At 39.6% G+C, this 20,807-nt stretch overlaps 1 protein-coding gene across 1 annotated transcript in view; it reads left to right on the top strand.

Moving 5' to 3' along the window:
• Positions 1–20,807, top strand: part of gabra3 (gamma-aminobutyric acid type A receptor subunit alpha3) — a gene marked incomplete at its 5' end in the record, with an annotated part of 41,472 nt that overhangs the window by 4,900 nt on the left and 15,765 nt on the right. The window contains 2 exons of the mRNA XM_073479594.1: positions 14,498–14,718; positions 20,626–20,708. Coding sequence (XP_073335695.1) covers positions 14,498–14,718; positions 20,626–20,708 — 304 coding nt within the window. The remainder of the gene's footprint in view (positions 1–14,497; positions 14,719–20,625; positions 20,709–20,807) is intronic.

Genomic DNA, 20,807 nt, shown 5'->3' with positions numbered 1-20,807 from the left:
GCAGCTGACTGTCAGTTAAAGGAACTGCTCAAAACTGCAACCCTTAAACCAAACATCCGACCAAAGCAAACTCGTTTGAAGTTTCTCTCATGTTTTCACTCTCAGTGGCCACAGTGTGACAGACTTCAGCTATTTTAAACCAATGTTCTTGTTGTCCTCAAAGGAAGCCACTCCCTGCACGAGGCGCTCTACCTGTCAACTTGATGTTGCTCCTACAAACTTTCTTACAGACAACTTTGACATTGTTGGTCCTTGTAATTTATTTTCTATCCATAGTTATCTACTGAGCCTTTAGGCCTTACATTGTTGATTTCCCTACTCAGCTAGAAGAGTGAGTCTTCACAAGTAGGAAAAGATTACATTTACATTAAGATACTCAATTACAACAACCAAAATCTCCTAAGTCATTTGGACAAAGTTGCCCTCAGTTAAAGTGTTCTCTTTAAACAGCAATATTCTGGAGAAATTCTATTGCACGCCCTGAATGACCTCATTTAAACAGCAGATGCTGTAGATGGTTCATGCTTTGTCTTGGGACCTAGCGCAGCCTCTGACATATTTGATCATGCAGCTCTAATTGACCATCGTGAGCACTGGGTTGTTCCTCCAGCTCAGCACTGAGCTGGCTCGACAGCCTGCATGACGTAGCATAGATTAGTGGGTTTTGGAGGACTTGCCAACTTGTCTCGGTAGAGAGCTAATTCATTTTGTAACAAGTCACTAAACAAAGTTCTCTGGTGCAGTTTATGTTCAGGTTTCCAGACTTAAACGGAGTCAATGAGGATCTCGTGGTCTAGAATATTAAGATAATTACATTCGCTGGAAGAAGTCTGTTATAAAGCAACATTGATGAATTATATAATTGAAGTACATTTTCACCAGCTACAGGAAAAGGCAGATTTGAAGGTCTGTCTTTAGGGAGCCGATTGTCAAATCCATTCATGCGGCCTGGGCACTTGTGTATGACAGAATAAATGACTTAAGTAGCTGATTATGTGCAGATCAAATAGCCCCGATTACTGCACCAAACTTCAAGAGCCTTGTGTCAGCTTTACCAGCTATTTAAACACTCACAAAGTAGGCAGCTTACATTATTTAGCGATAGTTACTATCGCTACTAACTCCACTGAATTTCACTGAGTGATTGATTTAGAAGCAGACAAACATTTTTCAAACAGAGCAGCTCTGGGTGACATGTGACTGACTCTGAAATATTTTCTCAGCTTTAACTTGCAAGGAGTGATGGGTGCTCAGACTTCTCTGTTGATTTACTGCATATGTAGCTCACCTGTACTAGATATTAAAACCAGGGACACATCACGAAATCATTTAATTGAGCTCCTTCTTTGTATAACTAATTTTCCTACATAGCAGAATTAAGTAACTAACATTGATTTGACCTTGTTTCCTCAAAAAGGCATATATTGTAATCATAAAATATACATTTCCTGTTTAAGAATCACTCATATTAGCAAAACAACTACAAAGAAATACAAAACAACTACGGAGAGAGGCAAAACAACCAGAGACACAACATGACTACAAAGAGATGCAAAACAACTACACAGAGATGCAAAACAACTACAAAGAAATACAAAACAACTACAAAGAAATACAAAAGAACTACAAAGAGAGGCAAATCAACTATAAATAAATACAAAACAACTACAAAGAAATACAAAAGAACTACAAAGTGAGGCAAATCAACTATAAATAAATACAAAACAACTACAAAGAGAGGAAAAACGACTACAAAGAGATACAAAACAACCACAGAGATGCACAATGACTACAAAGAGATTAAAAAAACACAAAGAAATGGAAAAATACTACAAAGAGATACAACATGACAACATGTATAAACAAAGGTCTCTGAGACCATTTCTGCAATTTTGAAGAGGTATGTCAGCTGAAGCACGTTGAACTCGCATTGTGAGCCAGTGTTAGCTCCCTTTCTTCATCACAATAGACAGTGCTTTATCTTTTTCAGCAGATATCACCTTTTGAGTCTCTCAGGGCTGAATTCTAGCCCGATCTTTTATTCTCTTCACATGCTTCACTTGGCAACATCATGAATCAATGGCAAACACACACAGTGCAGTCAGTGGCACACATGATGGCTGCACAGTACATGGCAACCAATTCATGCTAATGTTTTGATCAGAGCAAGTCAGGGAGGTCACAGCAGGTGTTTTCTGTGTGCTGTCAAAGGAAAAATGCTGTTGTGCATACGCATCACACCTCTGCCTTGTAATCAATGTACAGTATAGCTGCAAAGGTTTTTCACTGTTCCCAGATATGGAAACATAGCAACAGCATGTCTAAAACTGACTAAGCAATGCAGAAATGAAAAAGGAAAAAGAAAAAAAATCAATGACTTCAGGATTTCACTGATCATTACCCAGGCAAGGCTCATTCTCGCCCCAGGCTAAGCTGCATTTTCTGTCTCTATATGCATGTGAACACAGCATAAAGACTTCAAGCTTTTCCTTTCATGATTCTCCACAGTCTAGCCTCAAAGATGATCAGACTTTAGCCTTCAGGAAGCATCACGCTATGGAACAGACAACTCAGTATCATCTTGTAAAACACATTGCTAATCTTTACATGTATGCTTTGAATACATTTGGATCGCATACTTGTTTTTATCTTTTATCTGTATCATATCATATGTGGAGAGTAAAGCACGATCTCCTCGGCATCTTCATCAGTTGTTGTGGGAAAAGTCTGGCCAAATAACTTTACACGTTTTTGCTAATAAGCCCATATTTTGTGCATTTTGTTTCTTTTCTTTACTTTATGCATATGGTAAGGTAGAATTTGCTGCAGGTCTTTGGCATTGGATTGCACACATGAATCTACAGGAGTAAAAATGTTGGTCACACAGATCAGCACTGGGAGCTCCAAAGGAATGAGAGGACGAGACTGACGATTATACAGTACAGTGAGCAAATGTGTACAGTAGGCTGCATTAAATAAATAGATCTTGACTCTTGACTTAAATAATGAGCAGTCTGAATTGCTTAAATCTGTGCCTGTTTCCGAAAGGGAGGGCTCCCTCTTGGAGTGAGTGGGTGAGTTGGACAGTGGCTTGGTTTTTTTCTTTTGAGTTTAGAGAATAACAAGGACTGTGAGTCCAGTAAGCAGCGAGTTGGATCAGGTTTACAGATCAAATAAATGTGTGCTGTGCTCGGGACGAGTCGTTTTCATGATTTTTAGAAAGTATTTAGGCTTTGTAGACACTCTTGAGTGCTGAGACTCAGAGCCAATGAAGGCAAATTGTACAGTGGGTCAGGGTCGAGCTATCGTGTTTTCTGGTTCATGAGTTTCCAGGCGACTGAGTTCAGAAGAGCCGGATGTGTTATTTAAGTTTGTAGCGGGACAGCCTTGGAGTATTGAGCATTGCAGTAAACAGGGCTGGGAAACAAAAGCATGGACTAGTTTTCTAGGTCAGTCAAAGGAGAGAAAATGACTAATCCTGGAGGTATTTCAGAGGTGAAAAGAAGCTTTTTCAAATATTTCCTTGATGTGTTCACCAAAGGAAAGGAGCTGTAACTGAGACAATTCATCAGAGTTTAACAGATTAATTTGGGGCAGCTATATGCTCATTAAAAATGAAGTGAGGAAAATCAGCTGTAGGCTGTTGAGGATCTTTTAACTTTGTTTACTTCTTGTTGTCATGTTGTTACTGCGTCATTGTTCTGTCAAAGCTGGTTTGTTTCCCCCCAGATTCATTAATGAGACACTTAATAAACCTTGTTAACTCTTTAATGAGCTTTAAAGCCAAAGTACTCAATACATATATGCTCCCAATGCTGTTGATACAATGCAGGAAAATGAACCCACCTTCATCCCTGCTGGTTGAATGTCTGCAAGCGTGCACACTCAAAGGCGAAAGCATCAGCTTTTATGTCACTGTGGAAGTGAAGGTAAAAAAAAACAGGTTACCCATGATGGTTTTTGACATTAATTAGTTACCTTGAAGCTGTAAAAAGACATGAAGACATTTATTTAAAGCTTGTGTTATAGATTGAAAGAGACGGCACTGAAGGGTTAGAGGATGGAGATAAGCATATTGCTATGTGGAAGGGGACGGTAAGAGGAAGCACATGCACACTAAGATAGCACTGGATTGTGTTTGGCATTTAATACCACATCACCCAAGTGGGGGGAGTGCTACTGCACATTCTGCAAAGGCTCTTTTCCTACTAGTATTTGAAAAATGTGTCATTTTCTAACTTGTTTGAGCACATTCACCACGATAACTGAGGGTGACCTTGAATACAAATTCTGTTGAAGTACTTAGGTAAATGGATTATTGATGAGTTACCAACAAGACTAAGATCCTTCAGCCACACAGATCTAGCTAGGGATGCACAATATATCGTTTTAACATTGACGTCGCAATGTGCACATGTGCAATAGTCACATCCCAGGAAGTGCAATGTTAGGCAAAGTAACTCAAACAAGCCTTGCAACACCTTTCACGGTTCTCAATTTCTATGACTCATTTACAAGAGACATCTGTCTGATATTGCATCATTTAGTCAATCAAGTCATCAATTATTTTCATAGCTCAATATATATATCACAGAAAACCAAACCATCACTATTTCCAGTTTCCCTGGCACTAGCAGTTCTGTGGGGCTGTTCTTTGACGTAAATGCTAATATCAACACCCTAGCATGGTCACAGTGACAATGCTAACATGCTGTGTAGTGTAGGTCCCAATCATAACGAGGCTTGTCACTAGAGGCATGGGAGTTTCAAAAAACACTTTAGAAAAAAGCACATCGGGCAACACAGCGTGGTTCGCCAGTGCAGCCAGGCTGCGCACGCAACCAGGCGAGCAAATGTTATTAATGGAAAAAGTGGTGCGATCCTTGCATTACACTGCAAAGTTGAGAAAATTTTAACTTCCACAGACCAGTGGAAAAACGTGACACAGTGTGCAACAAAGGGGCCATGCACCCTGTTCCATGTGAAAACAATGATTTTGCTGGTGACAAGTCTCTAGCATGTTTGTAGTTTGTTTGATACACTGATTACATGTTTACATCTTAGTTTAGCGTTATAGCATGCTAACATGTGCCTGTTAGCATTAAAAACAACATACAACTGAGGATGCATATTGATTTTGTCCAACATGACAACAACAACAGCATTCATCTTGAGGGGACTAAGAATGTCTATACCAAATTTTATGGGAATCCATCTAGTAGTTGTTGAGATATTTCTACTGAAGTCAATTCTAGAAAATGTCAACCTGCTAGTGGAGCTAGAGGATAAATCAAGGGATCACACCAGTCAGAAGGATACATTGTCTCGGAACCATGAATGTGTGCAAAACTTCGTGCCAATCCATCTTGTAGATTAACTGATATTTCACTGGATAAGGAAAAATCTGCTCTTTGACTTGCTCGTGGTGCTTGGTGAGAAGTCAGGGGATCACTCAAGTTAATAGGATTCATCCTCTGGGTTTCATGGCAATCCATTCATCCATTGTTAAAATATTTCACTCTGGACCCAAGTGGTGGACCGACCGTCCGCCACTGCCATCCCGAGAGCCACACTGCTAACAAATGTTGAGCATAAATGCTTGGAGAAACTGTTAAAGCTGATATGTTCCTAGACAGAGAACACTCTATACCCTGGGCATTTCATACTTTTTGTCGTGTATATCCAGTGGTCCAATTACCCATCTATGTAACGTCAAGTGTCCCAGAAATGTCTGCTTCTCGCTCACCCTGAGGGCTTCTCGTTCAGCCTTCACTTGGACCCCAATACGCTCCATCTGCCTTTAGTGTTCCACTATCGCCACAGGAGGGAAGCTAACTGCATAATCGGAGTGAAACTTGAATATTAGGCCAATGGCGAGGCACGTTGTTCAGAGTTGTGTTTGACTATGGTAGATTTCTGTAGTGTGTCACACGAAGACCCAGAATGTGGGTTTACGGTCTTGATGCTGATCTCTTGTAAGTAGGTGGGTGTGTTTCTCTACCTCAGCCTCCCCTTTTTCATTTCCTCTGGCTGATTCTTCCTCCGTTGTTTTTTTCACATCTCATTCGCATGTATGCATTGTCACAGCACATTTACCCGTTTGCTGGGATTTGACAGGTCTGCTCTGATGAAATGGAAAGCGATTGAGGCTGTCACAGGTACTGTGCTGAAGCTTGCTTTGACAAAGATGTCAGTGATGGCCTGATCTCACTCTGGGGGTACAAATTTTGGCAATATTTGAGTTTTTCAGCATGCAGCCGTGTGCCAAAAATTCAGGAAACTCAAACTCCAAAATGCCTGAGCGGTTCAAGGTGTTTTTGAACAGAACAGATGGAGGTTTGTGTGACTAAAAATTTCAAGGTGAACTCTGGGATTCTGCATCAATCATGTTGACTTTGTTCAAAGACTTGCATGCCCAATTAAGCCCATTTTTACAATTATTTGACAAATTTGTCATAGGTTGTCAGCATCTTTAGAAAAAAACTCTTAAAATAGGACTTAATTATTTTTCACTTGCAACACAGGTCACAGTATGATTCATACGCAGAGAGGAAACGACAGCAGAAAGTAGAGTGGGCACAGTCCTTTCACACCATAACAGCCTTTAAACATAAAAATGGCCACCACAGGTTACAGGAAAGATGAAGACTTCGGTCCCCTGCAATTATATAACAATCGAGTGGTGGGAAGAGGGTTTTTTAATTGGACCCTAGTTTCAACATGTTCTTCTGCTGAGCTGAGTTGAAGCATATGGCGGTTGTAGGATGGGAGATCCGTCACTGTTACAGCCTCATGTTGTGAATCGTTATGATCACTCTCAACAACCCTAAAAATCATGTGCATAGACTTCACTACTAAACTGCAAAAGAAAATGTTTTGAAAGAAATGAACTGCTGCTCACATTCTGTTAATTAACAACGTAATGAGGGAACATTTTTATTGATGTATCTGCATGTCTATTTCTTTTTTCCTACAACACTCATCATGGAACCTACGCAGATTACGCCTTATTTCTACCCTGAATCTGTCTCCACAGACTGATTTTAGAAATCTGTCTGAATTTCTGCTAGATGAGTGATTGTTTGACTCACAGCTTGAGGGGTTCAGGACGCCTGATTGACTACCTGAGCAATCAATGGTATTTCAAACATTTTGGTCGTCTATCTTGGAGTTTATTCAACGATCCAATTTTTCACATGGCTGCTTTCAGTAGACATTTTTGAGGACACAGATGTTTTGTCTTGTATGAAATGGAACTGAGCTGGGCAGTGGGGTCCCATGTTTAAGTTCATTGTGAGCACCCACAGCGTGACCAGTTGATTGATTCACACAGTCTGGGTTTCTTAGTTGTATGTTTTGGTCGTGTAGAAAGCAATGTCAGTTCACGCAATGTTCATGAAACACTGTGTCAGCTTAGTTTAGGTGAGCAGTGACGCACGATGGGACATTTAACCTTTTCAGTATTTGACTAAAACAACAATCTTTCCCTCACCAAACAGTCCTTACAGACTATGATGGTAAAAATGCTCTGCAGGTTGCGTTCACTTACGCAGCGTGAGCTGTTTTTATGGCCCACACAGACCACTGGTTTGATTAAAATAGTGACACAGGTGGCTGAAATGCATGCTGTGTAGATATTCCATAAGCGTAAAGGGACAGTTCACCCCACAATTAAAAACGCATATTTTTCCCTATTATCTGTAGTGCTATTTATCCATTTTGATTGGTTTTATGCGAGTTGCAGGGTTAGGGAAATGTCTGCCTTCTCAAATATAATGGAACCAGATGTCAGTCGGCTTGTGGTGCTCAGTGCCCAAAGAATACATTTGAAAAACTCAACAGCAATGTCGCGCTGTCAAAGGTCTGTGGATTATCTTCAATAACCGGGTTATGATTTCTGGAAAGAAACTGCTGCTGAGTTTTTCAAAATGTATTTTTTAGCTCCTTAAGCACCACAAGTGAAGTGCCATCTGTTTACATTATATTTGAGAGAAGTCAAACCTCTCTATGGCGATATCTTCAAAACTCAGCAGCTCACACCACCAAAACAAACCCTGGACTCTGGTATTAAAGTGTAGCATCTTTGCATGCTCATTATCCACTTTGCACACAAAGCTACTAATTTTTTAGTTGTCAGTTGTCAGTGAACAAAGTCCACACAGCAATAACGTCTCCTTTAAAGAAAAAGAGTGGTATACAAGCATAATTTATGTATATATACATATATATATATATATATATATATATATATATATATATATATATATATATATATATATATATATATATATATATATATATATGTGTGTGTGTGTGTGTGTGTGTGTATTTTATATATATGTGTATTTTTCTCTCTTTTCCTGCTGGAATCTTTTGTTTTCTTTCCCTGAGAGCAGCTCACAATAACCATCATTTAAAACAACATTATGTAGAAATTGGCACTTTTGTGCAATTTGGCACCCACCACAGTGTCTGAGTGCGTCACAGTTGTCATAAATACAAATCCCAAGTCTGTAACAATTTGTCAGAAGTAATGTAGCTGCTAACTACAAACTAAACTCATTACATCATAACAATGTAATGTGTTGAAAACTTGTATGTTGAAGTAAACATGTATGCAACGCTGTGATCCTACCCTCTCACTGAAGTTACATGGTGCAGGAACAAGTGATAGAGGTGCAGAGTGGCTGAGACAGAGACACCATTCACCCTATTACAAGACACTGTACCATCAAAATGATTTTGAAGCTGTTATTTTAAGGTAAAAAAGTTACATAATGCTGCTTTGATAACGCATCTTAGATTATGTTTCTACTGGTATAAACACGTTCACAGCAATATATCCTTCATTTGTGTACTGCTGTCTCATTCTAGGCTGATTATATTTGCGAGCTAAATTTCAGTGTCTGATGTGTTGCACAACGGCGTGCTAAAACATTTTTTCCCCAGAAGCTTGTGAACGCTGAAGATAATTGGAGTTCGTATGGGATTCACAGCTCATTGCAAATCTCACACAGGTTTCACTCCCAGCAGGGAAAGGTGAAAAGCACAGAGGAAGCAAAGCGAGAGAGGATAATTGACAACCTGAGAGCAAGATGGATTAGTAATTAAGACATTAATCAAATCTTTGACTAATCATTACAATGCCCAGTGTGTGAAATTAAGAAGAGCCAGGTCGAATGGATACACTGCCTTCAGAAAGTGGTCCGTATCATCACCACACCGGCTAATCAGAATGTTATATCTGGTCTGTCAAAAACAAGACATCGCAACATACATCACACATAACATTTCTGCACATTAATTGGGGAAACAGCTCTCTCGCACAATATCAGATCTTGTCAGGGGCACTAAATCAAACACGTCAAACCAGTCAGCTAATGTAGATAAACAAGACGTGTGCGTCACGCTGTAGCCAAGCAAGAACACTGGACAAGAAGTTACCGTGCAGAAAATAACAGAAATTTCCATTTCTGGAACTCAGCAACTTGTTTTGGTCGCTGTGCTCTCAGATGTGACAAATGGTGTTTTTGAAATATATTTGGAAAAGGTAGGAAATTGTACTTCAAAATGGCAGATGCGTCCTTTGATGAAGCAGATAATTCAACAAAAAAACCTTGCACGTCGGCTGTAAAACCACAAAAGATCAAATGACTTCCATGAGCCGTGGACAAAAATGAGTAAAACCAAATTAAAACTAAATGTGATGACATTATTGAAATGTGATCTAATAACCAAATGTTTAGAATTTAATGAACTCATTAATTTAAGATAAAAGGCTGCATTAATATTCTATCAGATATTAGACACAACCTTCCTGCCATTATCAGAGAACCAGACACTGTGTCGTTTTTTAACGTCTGGACTCATTTAGCCCAGTCTGCCGTACATCCTACCTTAACTGCCACCTTATCAGCCTTTCCTATCACTTTCCTCATTTCCTTTCATTCTCATCATTTTCTCACTCCTTCAGCCCTGCTATTGGCTGCTTCTCTCCACCGCTCCTCTTACACTGAGACTCACACTCACATATGAGCAAACGAGACATTTTTGTGTGACATGCTTGTTCTTTCTCTCGTTATTTCATCCCTAGTGTTATCCATTTGTGCGTTATTTTCCTGCTAAGCATTCCTCTGACAATCAAGTGTTCAGTAATTAACCTCCACTCGATAACAGAGACCCATTTAGTTATGGCGTATAGGGCGATGACAGTGATTTCTACATCATTAAACACAGAGACAGTTTCACTCATAATTTCATTTAAGTTTGTTGGGCTCTGCACGACATGTGGCAGTAAAGACCAAGGCATATAAGAACCATAGTATTCTCCAAAATATGTAACCTGATTTGACAATTTGAAGTGATACAATCGTTGCTGAGATAGACGAAAGCCAGCGTAGTGAAGCTCAGCCAAGTGTCCGAGAGAAAACATTAGCATTTAAGGATGCCTCTAAACGTTTCTCGTCTGTCTCATCCACAAAAACACAAAATGCCAAAAAATAATCTTGAAACAAAAACTGTAATTGTTTTTAGTTTCTTAGCGAGCAGCAGTGAAACAGTTGACGGTAAACTGAATTTGATAGTAGCCACTGTTATGAAGGGAGTTTATTGGAAAATGTCCATTGCTGGCAGTATTAAAGCACCATTATGTAAATATTTTACCTTAAAATATCAGCTTCAATATAAATTTTAATGGTACACTGACTTATAAAAGGGAAAATAGTGCCTCTGTCATTCTCACTCTGCACCCCAAATGCTTGTTCTTGCACTGTGTAACTAAGGTGACCGGCTATTTCCCACTAGAAGTTCGCAACACTTCACGGCACTAAGTCACACACCACAAACTATGTCGGTGAAACTGAATCCCATTTAATGGAGAAAATATGTTCTGCTTTTCCCTCTGGTGTCCTCCAGCTGCTCTGCCTCGACTCTCAGTGACTTACGGAGTTTGCTGATGCACAGGTAGCTTTTCATGTGGCTAAAGTAAACGCTAACTGCTCCTACAAGTAGCACATTGTTTGCCGTTAGCTGTTAGTGTTAGTAGGGGAGCAGCGCCGGAATGGACACCAGAACCAAAGCCAGGTGATCGGCATTTTGCATTATTTTTTTCACATCTTAAAAAAAAACAATTCAAAGATAATGGAAATGATCCTTATTGCAGCACTAGACAACATCACTGCATTGTTATTTATGTAGTTTTTATCGATTTGTCAGGTGCAACGTTTATGAATATTCATAAATATTGGATGTAATCTGTATATAGGGTTGTAAAAGAAACACAACTCATCTCCAATGCCCCACCTCCAAACCATCCAGTGACTGTCCTTCTTCCTCTCTCCCCACATTTGCTGAGTCTCCACTTTCTCTATGCTTTCTAATAAAAGGCAGGATGCCAAAAGTATGTATTCAGGCATAAAAAAGAAGGATGTGTATTTTATTTGCAAAGAGTGATTCTGGATTCATGAATCTATTTGTAACGCTATCATTCAGGTGCCATGAATGTGTTTTAAAGTATCATTTAAATTACGGTTGCTACAGTAAATCTATTCATGACTCTCGCTGCTATAAAAGAGACATTCGAAAACTACTGTTGGGTAGAAGCTCCGCTCTGTCTCCTCTGTCAAGGGGAAATCAATCACTCAGTCCCTGGAGGAACACCAGCTGGCATTTGAACTGATTATACCATTTGGCCTTGTGCAGAGATTGACTATACTTTTCCTCCGTCCTGTCGTTCAATTCTCAAATTAATTCCTTGTGTTTACAGGAGATTTCTGTCCAAAAGAGAAAAAAAAATAGTTATGGCTTCATCCAGCTGGGGCCAAGCACACATTTGTGTCTTTATTCATCGCTGGAGGTTTTTCATTGATCGGGATGAGATTTGGCAATGTTGTTGGATCCCATAAAGAAAAGGCAGAGGGACTAAAGTGCATAACATAGTGTTTAACTGTGGTAATGGGGATTTAAATGGTCCAGGGCTTTTCTGTGCCAGGATAGAACAAACTTTCTTGTAGCGTTGCCAGAAAGTTTTGGTCAAAGATGCACAGGACACAGAACAATAAATCACCATATAGTGTGTGTCCTAGAGTCCGTGTGTGTTCATCAGTCTTTCTAGTGACCTGTGGAGTCCTTTGTTGTCTGCATTGGGCATCTAATTTACGGCCAAACTTCAAAGGGGTTTGATTAGCATAAAAAAGTAGATAAATACTTTCTTTTAAGCTTTTCATTTTCTTAGACGTGTAGAGAGTGTAGACACCTTAGACATTAGCGAACTGAGACGATGTTAAATGAGAAACAGAAACCAATAGGTGGAAAGAACAAGACAGTGGTGTTGTGTGTTTGTCACAATCTTGCCTTTATCTGTCTGTAACACTCTCTGCGGGCTTTATTAAGACCACTGTTGTGAGCACAGATGAAGTTGAATTTTTATGTCGCCATGCTGGCAACAGCCGTTGCCAGAGGCATTATGTTTTCAGCCTGTCTCTCCGTACATCCATCCGTCCCATTCTCATGAACATCTTAAGGGAATTTCTTCAAATTTGGCATAAACATGCACTTGATGAACTTATTATGATATCTTTTAATATACTCCTCTAAAGTCTTCGCTATATATATCATGAGTCTGGACAGAAATGTATACAGACTGCGACCTGTCTGGATGGCGGAGGCATACAACCGCGAGGCGGTAATTCTATTTTTTTTAATGGTACTGTAGGTACGCAGGTCTCCAGGAGGTCAATCGCATCAATTAACAGACCATCCTGTGCCATTTAGAGGAGCCCTGTTGATGTGTCGAGCGGAGGCTGTACACCTCTCCTGCTGAGGATGATGGCTCCCTGTTGTTAAAGCCACTGAGAAATGACTTTTTGAATTTTGTCGCTCGGGGAGAGGCCAATTACAGCTCACTGGTGAACAGTGCGGTACACGAGCCCTTTCACTGTACGAGCAAAAAGCACAAAGAGAATTAAAGAGAAGCACATACGGCGTGCTTTTATCGATCACCGATAATGTGTGTTGTTGCGTGAGATAAAGACAGCTTACTTCCATCTCACTCTGTTAAAACTGCTGCATTCAGTCTGCACAGCCGCTGTACGCAGCTGATGAGGGAAGTCTGTTGCTAGGACACCAGCTCCTATTGAATGAATAATGTGAAATAAATTCCCTTTGACCGGCTACTTCCTGCATTCATTTTATTTTATTTACTTTTTCGTGTGTTGATGACAACACAGAAAGACTTTGTTGCATATTAATAAAACATGAAACAGATGTAATACAAGGTCTCTCGCTGAGGCTCATTTGTGTCTCAGTCCACGGGTAGGCTTTGAAAGATAAACGCAGCATTGCTAACAGAGTAGTAATTATATGATGCGTGAATACATCATTTTAGAAACAGAACATACTCGACAATAACTGATATGACATGTATCTTTGTATCCTGTTGGATAGAGGATGAATGTGCCGGCCATTTAACGTTTGTGTTTTTCTGTTGAAGCCGTTTGTTGTTGACAGATGGTAAAGTACGGCACACACCTGTGTATCTCTTGTTAAAGACCATGACTGACTGAAAGCAGTTTCACATACAGTTCTACAAGTAATGATTTCAATGATATTTAGTGTTATTTGTTGTGCATTTTTTTGTCCTGAATAAAATACTTCTTTGCATCAATTGGACATGTTATTATTATTTTCATTTATTTATTTATGGGTTAGCTTTTCTTTTTTCCTTTTATCCCTTTAGATGTGTTAGCTTTTTGAAAATGACCTCAACGGCCGCTAAGATACAATAGATACAGTCCACAGTGCATATTTTGCATATTCATATAAGTGTCCATATGTTTGACAAGCGTTGGCATTTATTTGGCAGAGCAATAAACCCTTTTAACAGCAGAGAGTTTGACTTGTCAAAGCATGAAAAAGCACAGGTGTCAATAATAACCTGGCTCTATTCCATTAGGTATCCCAGTAAGTCAGTGGGTGAGCATGCACAATACCAGAGGCCCCATAACTGACAATGCAGTCATCATTAAAGTTATTAATTTCACCTGTGTTTGTTCTGCTTTGCTTTTAAAACAACGGCTTCAAAATCATTTTGATGGTACAGTGTCTTATAATACAGTGAATGGTGTCTCTGTCTCAGCCACTCCACCCCTCTATCACTTGTTCCTGCACTATAACTTCAGTGAGAGGGTAGGATCACAGCGTTACATACATGTTTACTTCAACATACAAGTTTTCAACACATAACATTGTTATGATGTAATGAGTTTTGTTTGTAGTTAGCAGCTACATTACATCTGACTAACTGTCACAGACCTGGGATTTGTATTTACAACAAACAAACAACAACCAAATGTCAATTTCTACATAATGTTGCTTTAATAAACCATTTTCATGGCACACATTTTAAAGGGTTAAATATTTTAACTTCTAACCAGTGGCATGTCCAAACTAAATAAACTGCTATCTTGACAACTAATCTTTTGCACTCTGTTGCCCTCAGGAGTACACCATCGATGTCTTCTTCCGTCAGAGTTGGAGGGACGAGAGGCTGAAGTTTGACGGGCCCATGCAAGTTTTACCCCTCAACAACCTCCTGGCCAGTAAGATCTGGACTCCTGATACCTTTTTCCATAACGGAAAGAAATCTGTGGCCCACAACATGACGACTCCAAACAAACTACTACGACTAGTCGACAACGGCACCCTTCTATACACGATGAGGTGAGCCACTTTGTCAACTATTGTACTTTAAACTGCCAAAAGACAAGTGCTTTGCTTTAATGTATCATTATGAAGCAAATGTTGACTGCCAAATGTAATGGTTATACATGAATAACGGCATCAGCGTTTAGATTGGTCCCTGATAAACCTTGCATTAACTTAGCAATTTTGTCTGCATTGGCACTAAATCTCCTTGGAAGATGAAGGCTGACTGGCAATCCAGTCAGGCTGGCAGCCTTACACTATTTCTATCTGCTTTCAAGTCTCCATTATAGACTAAATGAAGGAATGAACTCACATTTTGTCCTGGATTTTTGGCAGCTGTTACTCTGAGGAAACTGGAAAGTGGTTGTCTTTCCGAAAGCAGCCCAATCGATAATACCACTTTGAAAAACTAAGAGTCTACAGCCACACTATTCACTCTGTGAGGCTGTATGTATATAACATACACATGCAATGCAAGTACACACATATATATATAATGGCCACCACCCAAGAATAGTACACTAACATTTGCTTGTGAGGAAACACCAAGTACAGCGGAGGCTGGCAGGCATTAGTGTTCAGTACACGTACAAATGAATCTTAAACACAGATACGTCAAACTGAACTGACGACTGGTGACTGAGTGCGCTGCTGTCAGCTCAGCTGTGATTCACAGTACCTTGCCGCCTGGTTTAACGCTTAGTTAAACTGCCAATGACACAGAATGTCATAATGTGACAAACCTGCAACCAACATTAACAGTGCTTATATAAGACTACTTTGGTACTGGAATGTACATAACAGCTTAACAACAGACTGAATTTGCGACAGTCAGAACACAAAGACAAAATAAATCTGGCGAGTGTACCCTGTTTGATAGCCTGATCGCAAAGTCCCCCGCAGGAGCTGCAGCTGATGTTTGCACGCCTGCAGCCAGGGCCAAACATTTTGAACCTTCCTTGGACGACAAAACTTTGAGTGAGGTATCAACAACTTTGACATCATCAGGTAATGAATTAGATGGTTGGATAAGTTGTAGTTAGAGATAACTGGGCTTTTTCCCTTGTTAAAATTGACATTAGCTTAGTATTTTTACTAGCATGAGCCAACACTCAGTCACTGGCTGCGTCCGAAAGGTTTGGACTTATTTCTTACAACTGAAATTACATTTTTTGTTGGTACAAAGAGAGAAAAGTACTGAAAATACATACTACTGGGAACTGGTGGTTCCAGTATCCTTTCAACTTTGAATGGTACCCATCCCAAACCCGAGTGTCATATAGCTGACCTGCAGCCAGTCTGGGCCACATGTTTCACACACAACTTAATGAATTATCACTTGATCGCAGGTAGCCATTGTGTGTAAAATACACTGTAAGTAGCAGTCAGTGAGTGCTATTATCTACAGAACTGGAGCAAAAATAATTGATTGGTTTTCAATCCCCCTAATAATTGAACCTGTCAGTCATTCAGCCTTCCCTGCACCTTTGCTTCAGAGCCTTGAATGACTTGAAAAGAAATATTTTCACGATGCTCATCCACGAGGCCAGTATTGATTTTCATGGGTATAAAATTAAATAGTGAAATTTCTTTTTGTAGTCCCACGTGAGTAGATTTGATGTGGCTGCAGTTCTACCAAGGCCAAGAAAGACATCTGAGCTCTGATGGGAGTATTACAAGGACCATTGTGTTTACATAACCAAATAAATATGTGGCAAGATGATGAAGACGTATGGTGAAGCAAAGAATGATAAACCTCTGTCAGACAAAGCAAAAAGCCTCTTTGAAACCATATTATTGGTCATCACATATTCAGTTTGAAGCCATTTCTACAAACATTTCTCTTCATTTTCAAGCTAACAATCCAAACTTAATTTCTTTTAGGTTGTTTAAGGTTTATTCAAATCATGTGGCTCATGTCCACAATCATGAGCTACAATTATTCTTTTTGGTAACCATTACCATAGAAAATATCAAAAGGCTAATATGCAATACTTTTTTTAATAAGAACTTGCAAGAATTTTTTAAGTGTTCAATTCATGGGCTACATTAACTTTATAATGGAGCAGGCTGATAAAAAGAAGGGGGTCTAGGGAAATTTGGCTGTATTGTTAAAGGTACTGAATAATACTCCAAATGAGAGAATGATAACACCTTTACCTGAGCACACTTGACAGGTATTAGGCTTATTTTTAATAAAAATCCATTTACACTTCTCACAAGAAAAAGCCTAAATCCCTTTAATCAGCAGTCTACAGCATCTGAGCTGAAGAATGCGGCGAAGGCTTCCACTCTGCAGGATTGCGTCATTATTTTTGAATTGAGAGAGCTGGTATTGTCTGCCAGTGCTGCTGCAGTCTCGTCTTTTTTTGCGAGAGCATTTACCGCTCACTCTCACTTCACCTCAGTTTAACTCAAACTCTATGTGGTTACTTAGGCAATTCTGTTTTTCTGATAGAGAATATTCATTTGTGATAAGTCTATAAAAAGGACTCATCAAAGGCAGTGGGGTATATTTTTGGGTTTAAACTTTTTTGGGTAGAATTTATTTATTCTTAAATCCCCAAATTGAACTTCACAGCTTATGAACCACTGAAAACAAATACAGATATGTTTGGGAATATCCAGTTCAGAGCGATGAAAGCCTTTTCAACAAAATCAGGATCCACTGGACCAATAATGCACGACTACACTGACTGCTGTGTAACCAGAGTAGGTGCGATTCCTCCTTGAAGCACAACATAATTAAATACTGTTGAGTTTCAGTATATAGAAAATTGAATATACTGTCTGTTCAGTGTGTTCTACACTCGACCTTGCTTTTTGCCAAGGTCAGTTAGTACACCACTTGGATCCTGACTGAAATATCTCAACAACTGTCAAATAAATCGCCATGAAACTTTGTACAGAAATTCAACATTCGTAGAGAATGAATCTTACTGACTTGTAATAATGTCATCATTTACTGATCCTGCAACTTCTTATCCAGCACCACAGTTAGGTCTGTTGGTTTATTACTACCTATCTGTAAAGCTAATAAAATTCTCACCAGCCTCAGCTATACTTTGCGTTTCATGGTAATTGGCAAATGAACATAAGATGTGAACATGGTAAACATTATACCTGCTAAACATTAGCATGCTAGTGTTGCCACTGTAGGCATGACAGCATGCTGACTTGAGCATCTAGCGTAAAGCACTGACATGCCCAAGTACAGTGTCAAAAGCTGCCAGCATGGCTGTAGACTCTTAAGTCTTCTTACCTTTATACTTAATATGAATTTTTGCCTTTGCACAGACAGCTTCTTTGCAGTCTTCTGGTCAAAAGTCGTATTCTATTATCTGCAATCTTTTATTTAATTATTGTTTATTTTTATGGGCTTTTTTTTGCTTTTGTTTCTGTCAGAATGTGCGTGCAGCTTAGGAACGAGATGAATTTCATCAATTTGTTACCGATTTAAGTACTATATGATATGCAGCGATGAGTTGCTCAAAGCTGATTTATGTTGTATTGCATTAATTTGCGAAGTTACTGAGCTACTTATCAGTAATTAGGCAGCACCGGAAAGCAGCCAAGAGGGTGTAATAAAGCGATCACAGGGTTGTTGCAAGTGCATCACAAGGAGCTAATTAGAAACAATAAGTTTGTCTGCAGAAGCAGTGCGTAAGAGTGTTTTTTTTAATACTGTGGCTGCAACAAACGTCAGAAGTGGAACATTCTGCAACATGAAATCATGTTTATACTAGTGAGAACAGTTGAATCTTCGTATGAAGTAACTTTTTTAATTATCCTCATCATATCTAGTGTTCAAGCTTTATTCAGTGCAGTTGACATGTTTTACAAATGAGAATTACACATACACAGTACTAACTACATTTACTTTCTCAGATATTCTGTTCCTAACCCGTTTGTTTAAATAACCCAGTTTTGGATTCATGCACAGACTATAAATGTTGTAAATGAGTGATAATAACCAAGTTTGGTGTCCTTTTTATGAGTAACTCAGTCCACTGTATCATCTTTATGTTTATGCTTGCTTTGAGGCCATCAGCAGCCAGCGGGCAAAAACAACTCAAGCAGAGATTAATGGATAAGTGGGTGCATCTTTCACACCTAGCACCCTCATTGAGTATGATCTCGGGGGGGCTTCCAAGCGTGTCAAGACCAACAAAGCAACAGGACCAGATGGAATCAGTAGGCAGGTTCATAATGATATACTGTGAAGTTTGGCAAAAAGAGCACCCAAATGCTCAACACCAAGGCAGACAGGTTAAAAACTAAAAGTGAGATTTATTGAAAGCTGATAGTAGCAGTACAAGCACAAAAAACAAAATGCAGGCATGAAAAGGCAAGCAAAAAAATAAAAAAAAACCTGTGCAAACCAGGGAGATACAAAATCAGTCACAAGAAAGTCGGACTGCCCAACGGCTGGAAAAAGGGGCAACTAGGGACTTTTGGTGAAGGCAGGGGGGGTGGGAACCCGACAGAACTAGCCTGTAGCCCGGCCTACTTTCCCCGCTTCTGTTTGCTCTCTCTCCACCGCTGATACCATCTTGCTAGTGGGATGGCAATTCCCATGACCTCCAGGGTGCGTTGAATCTCCAGGGGGAGTAAAGTTGAATCAAATCCAGGATCTGTGTAGCGACCACCACTGAACAGCAATTGTGATCCATCGTATTTAAAAAGAGCTGCTGCGTATTACTGTCAGGCCCTCTGTCCTAGGGCCCAGGACAGAGGGCCTGACCTGGGTACTGCATACTAACTCAGCAGTGAGAAAGCTTTTTCACCTCAGACGCTTGAGCAAATTCTGGGAATCCCTTCAAATACTGAGGAATTTCTCCTCCTGTGCCAATGAGAGTATCCTGACAGAGGGCATAATTGCCTGATACAGACATTCAGCTAAACATACAAAGGTGCTGCCCCTCCCAATCATTCATATACTGTACATATATTAATGTACTGGTGGGATTACATTTCAGCACATAGTATGTAATTTCTGCCACAAGTTGTCTCTTAATCAGAGCTATGAACACAAAACCTTGATGAAGTTGTGAGGTAGCGTAAGATCATTGAAGTTGTTAAAAAGGCATCATTGCAGATGAAAAACTGACATGACTGGGGCAGAAATGTTCACAGATGGGGAAATGTTTAATTCACGTTATGTTTAGTCATGTTTACCAACTTCTTTTCTCACTCATCCATATCATCTGGTGTTTCATCTGGAGTAATAGTGATGGGCAACCACGTGAAACGCACCATTACCCTCAGCAAAATTACTGATTTCTCTGTGTTTCAACATTATTAGAAACATTTGGGACAATCTAAAGCACATAGGTAACTCAAAATATTTAACAAAGGTTTAGTTGTTTGTACACTTTTTAATATGAAAATGTTTTATATATCTTTCACTGTAACAGAAGCTAGCATGATTACGTGAGACCAATTTGATTAATACATTTTTTGTTGAACTCAGCAAATGTAATCCCCATGTGATGTTGATTAATCATGTATGAGTGAGATAATATGCACCGTTTCTCTTTTTACATCCAGAGCGCATTTTATTGCTGATGAAATAAACTCTGGTGCTCTCTAGAGATTTTTTCTTTGTTGTCAGTCAAGTAAAAAACACTCATTACCACTGGTGGCTGTAGGAGGAAGGAGAGACTGCAATGTCTGTTCTCCCTCCAGTTTTTCCTCAAACATACACACCGTGGTTTTAAAATGACCCCATTTTAAATAAAAACCCTGATATTCAAGCAGTAACTGTGTCATGTAAACTCAATAGAGATGTTGAAAATGCACTCTTTGTTTTGTTTCTGGTGACATATGTAATGATGCGTTCATAACAGCCGTCTCAACCATACTGCAGCCTGACCAGTGAAGTATTGTCTCTCCCTGTCTATCCCTCTGCTCCCGCCTCAGGTTGACTATTCATGCTGAGTGCCCCATGCACCTGGAGGATTTCCCGATGGATGCACACGCCTGTCCTCTGAAATTTGGAAGTTGTAAGTCAGTCCAGATGGTCACAACAAAAACAAAAGTTTATGATAAAATTGCACTGCAGAAACAGTGGTGATTGTTCTCTGCAGGCGCATTTCCTGTCC

The sequence above is a fragment of the Pagrus major genome, chromosome 13 (genome assembly GCF_040436345.1).
Source record: "Pagrus major chromosome 13, Pma_NU_1.0".
Lineage (NCBI taxonomy): Eukaryota > Metazoa > Chordata > Actinopteri > Spariformes > Sparidae > Pagrus > Pagrus major.
Note: the sequence above shows the minus strand (reverse complement) of the source record. Positions and strands in the feature narration are given on the sequence as shown.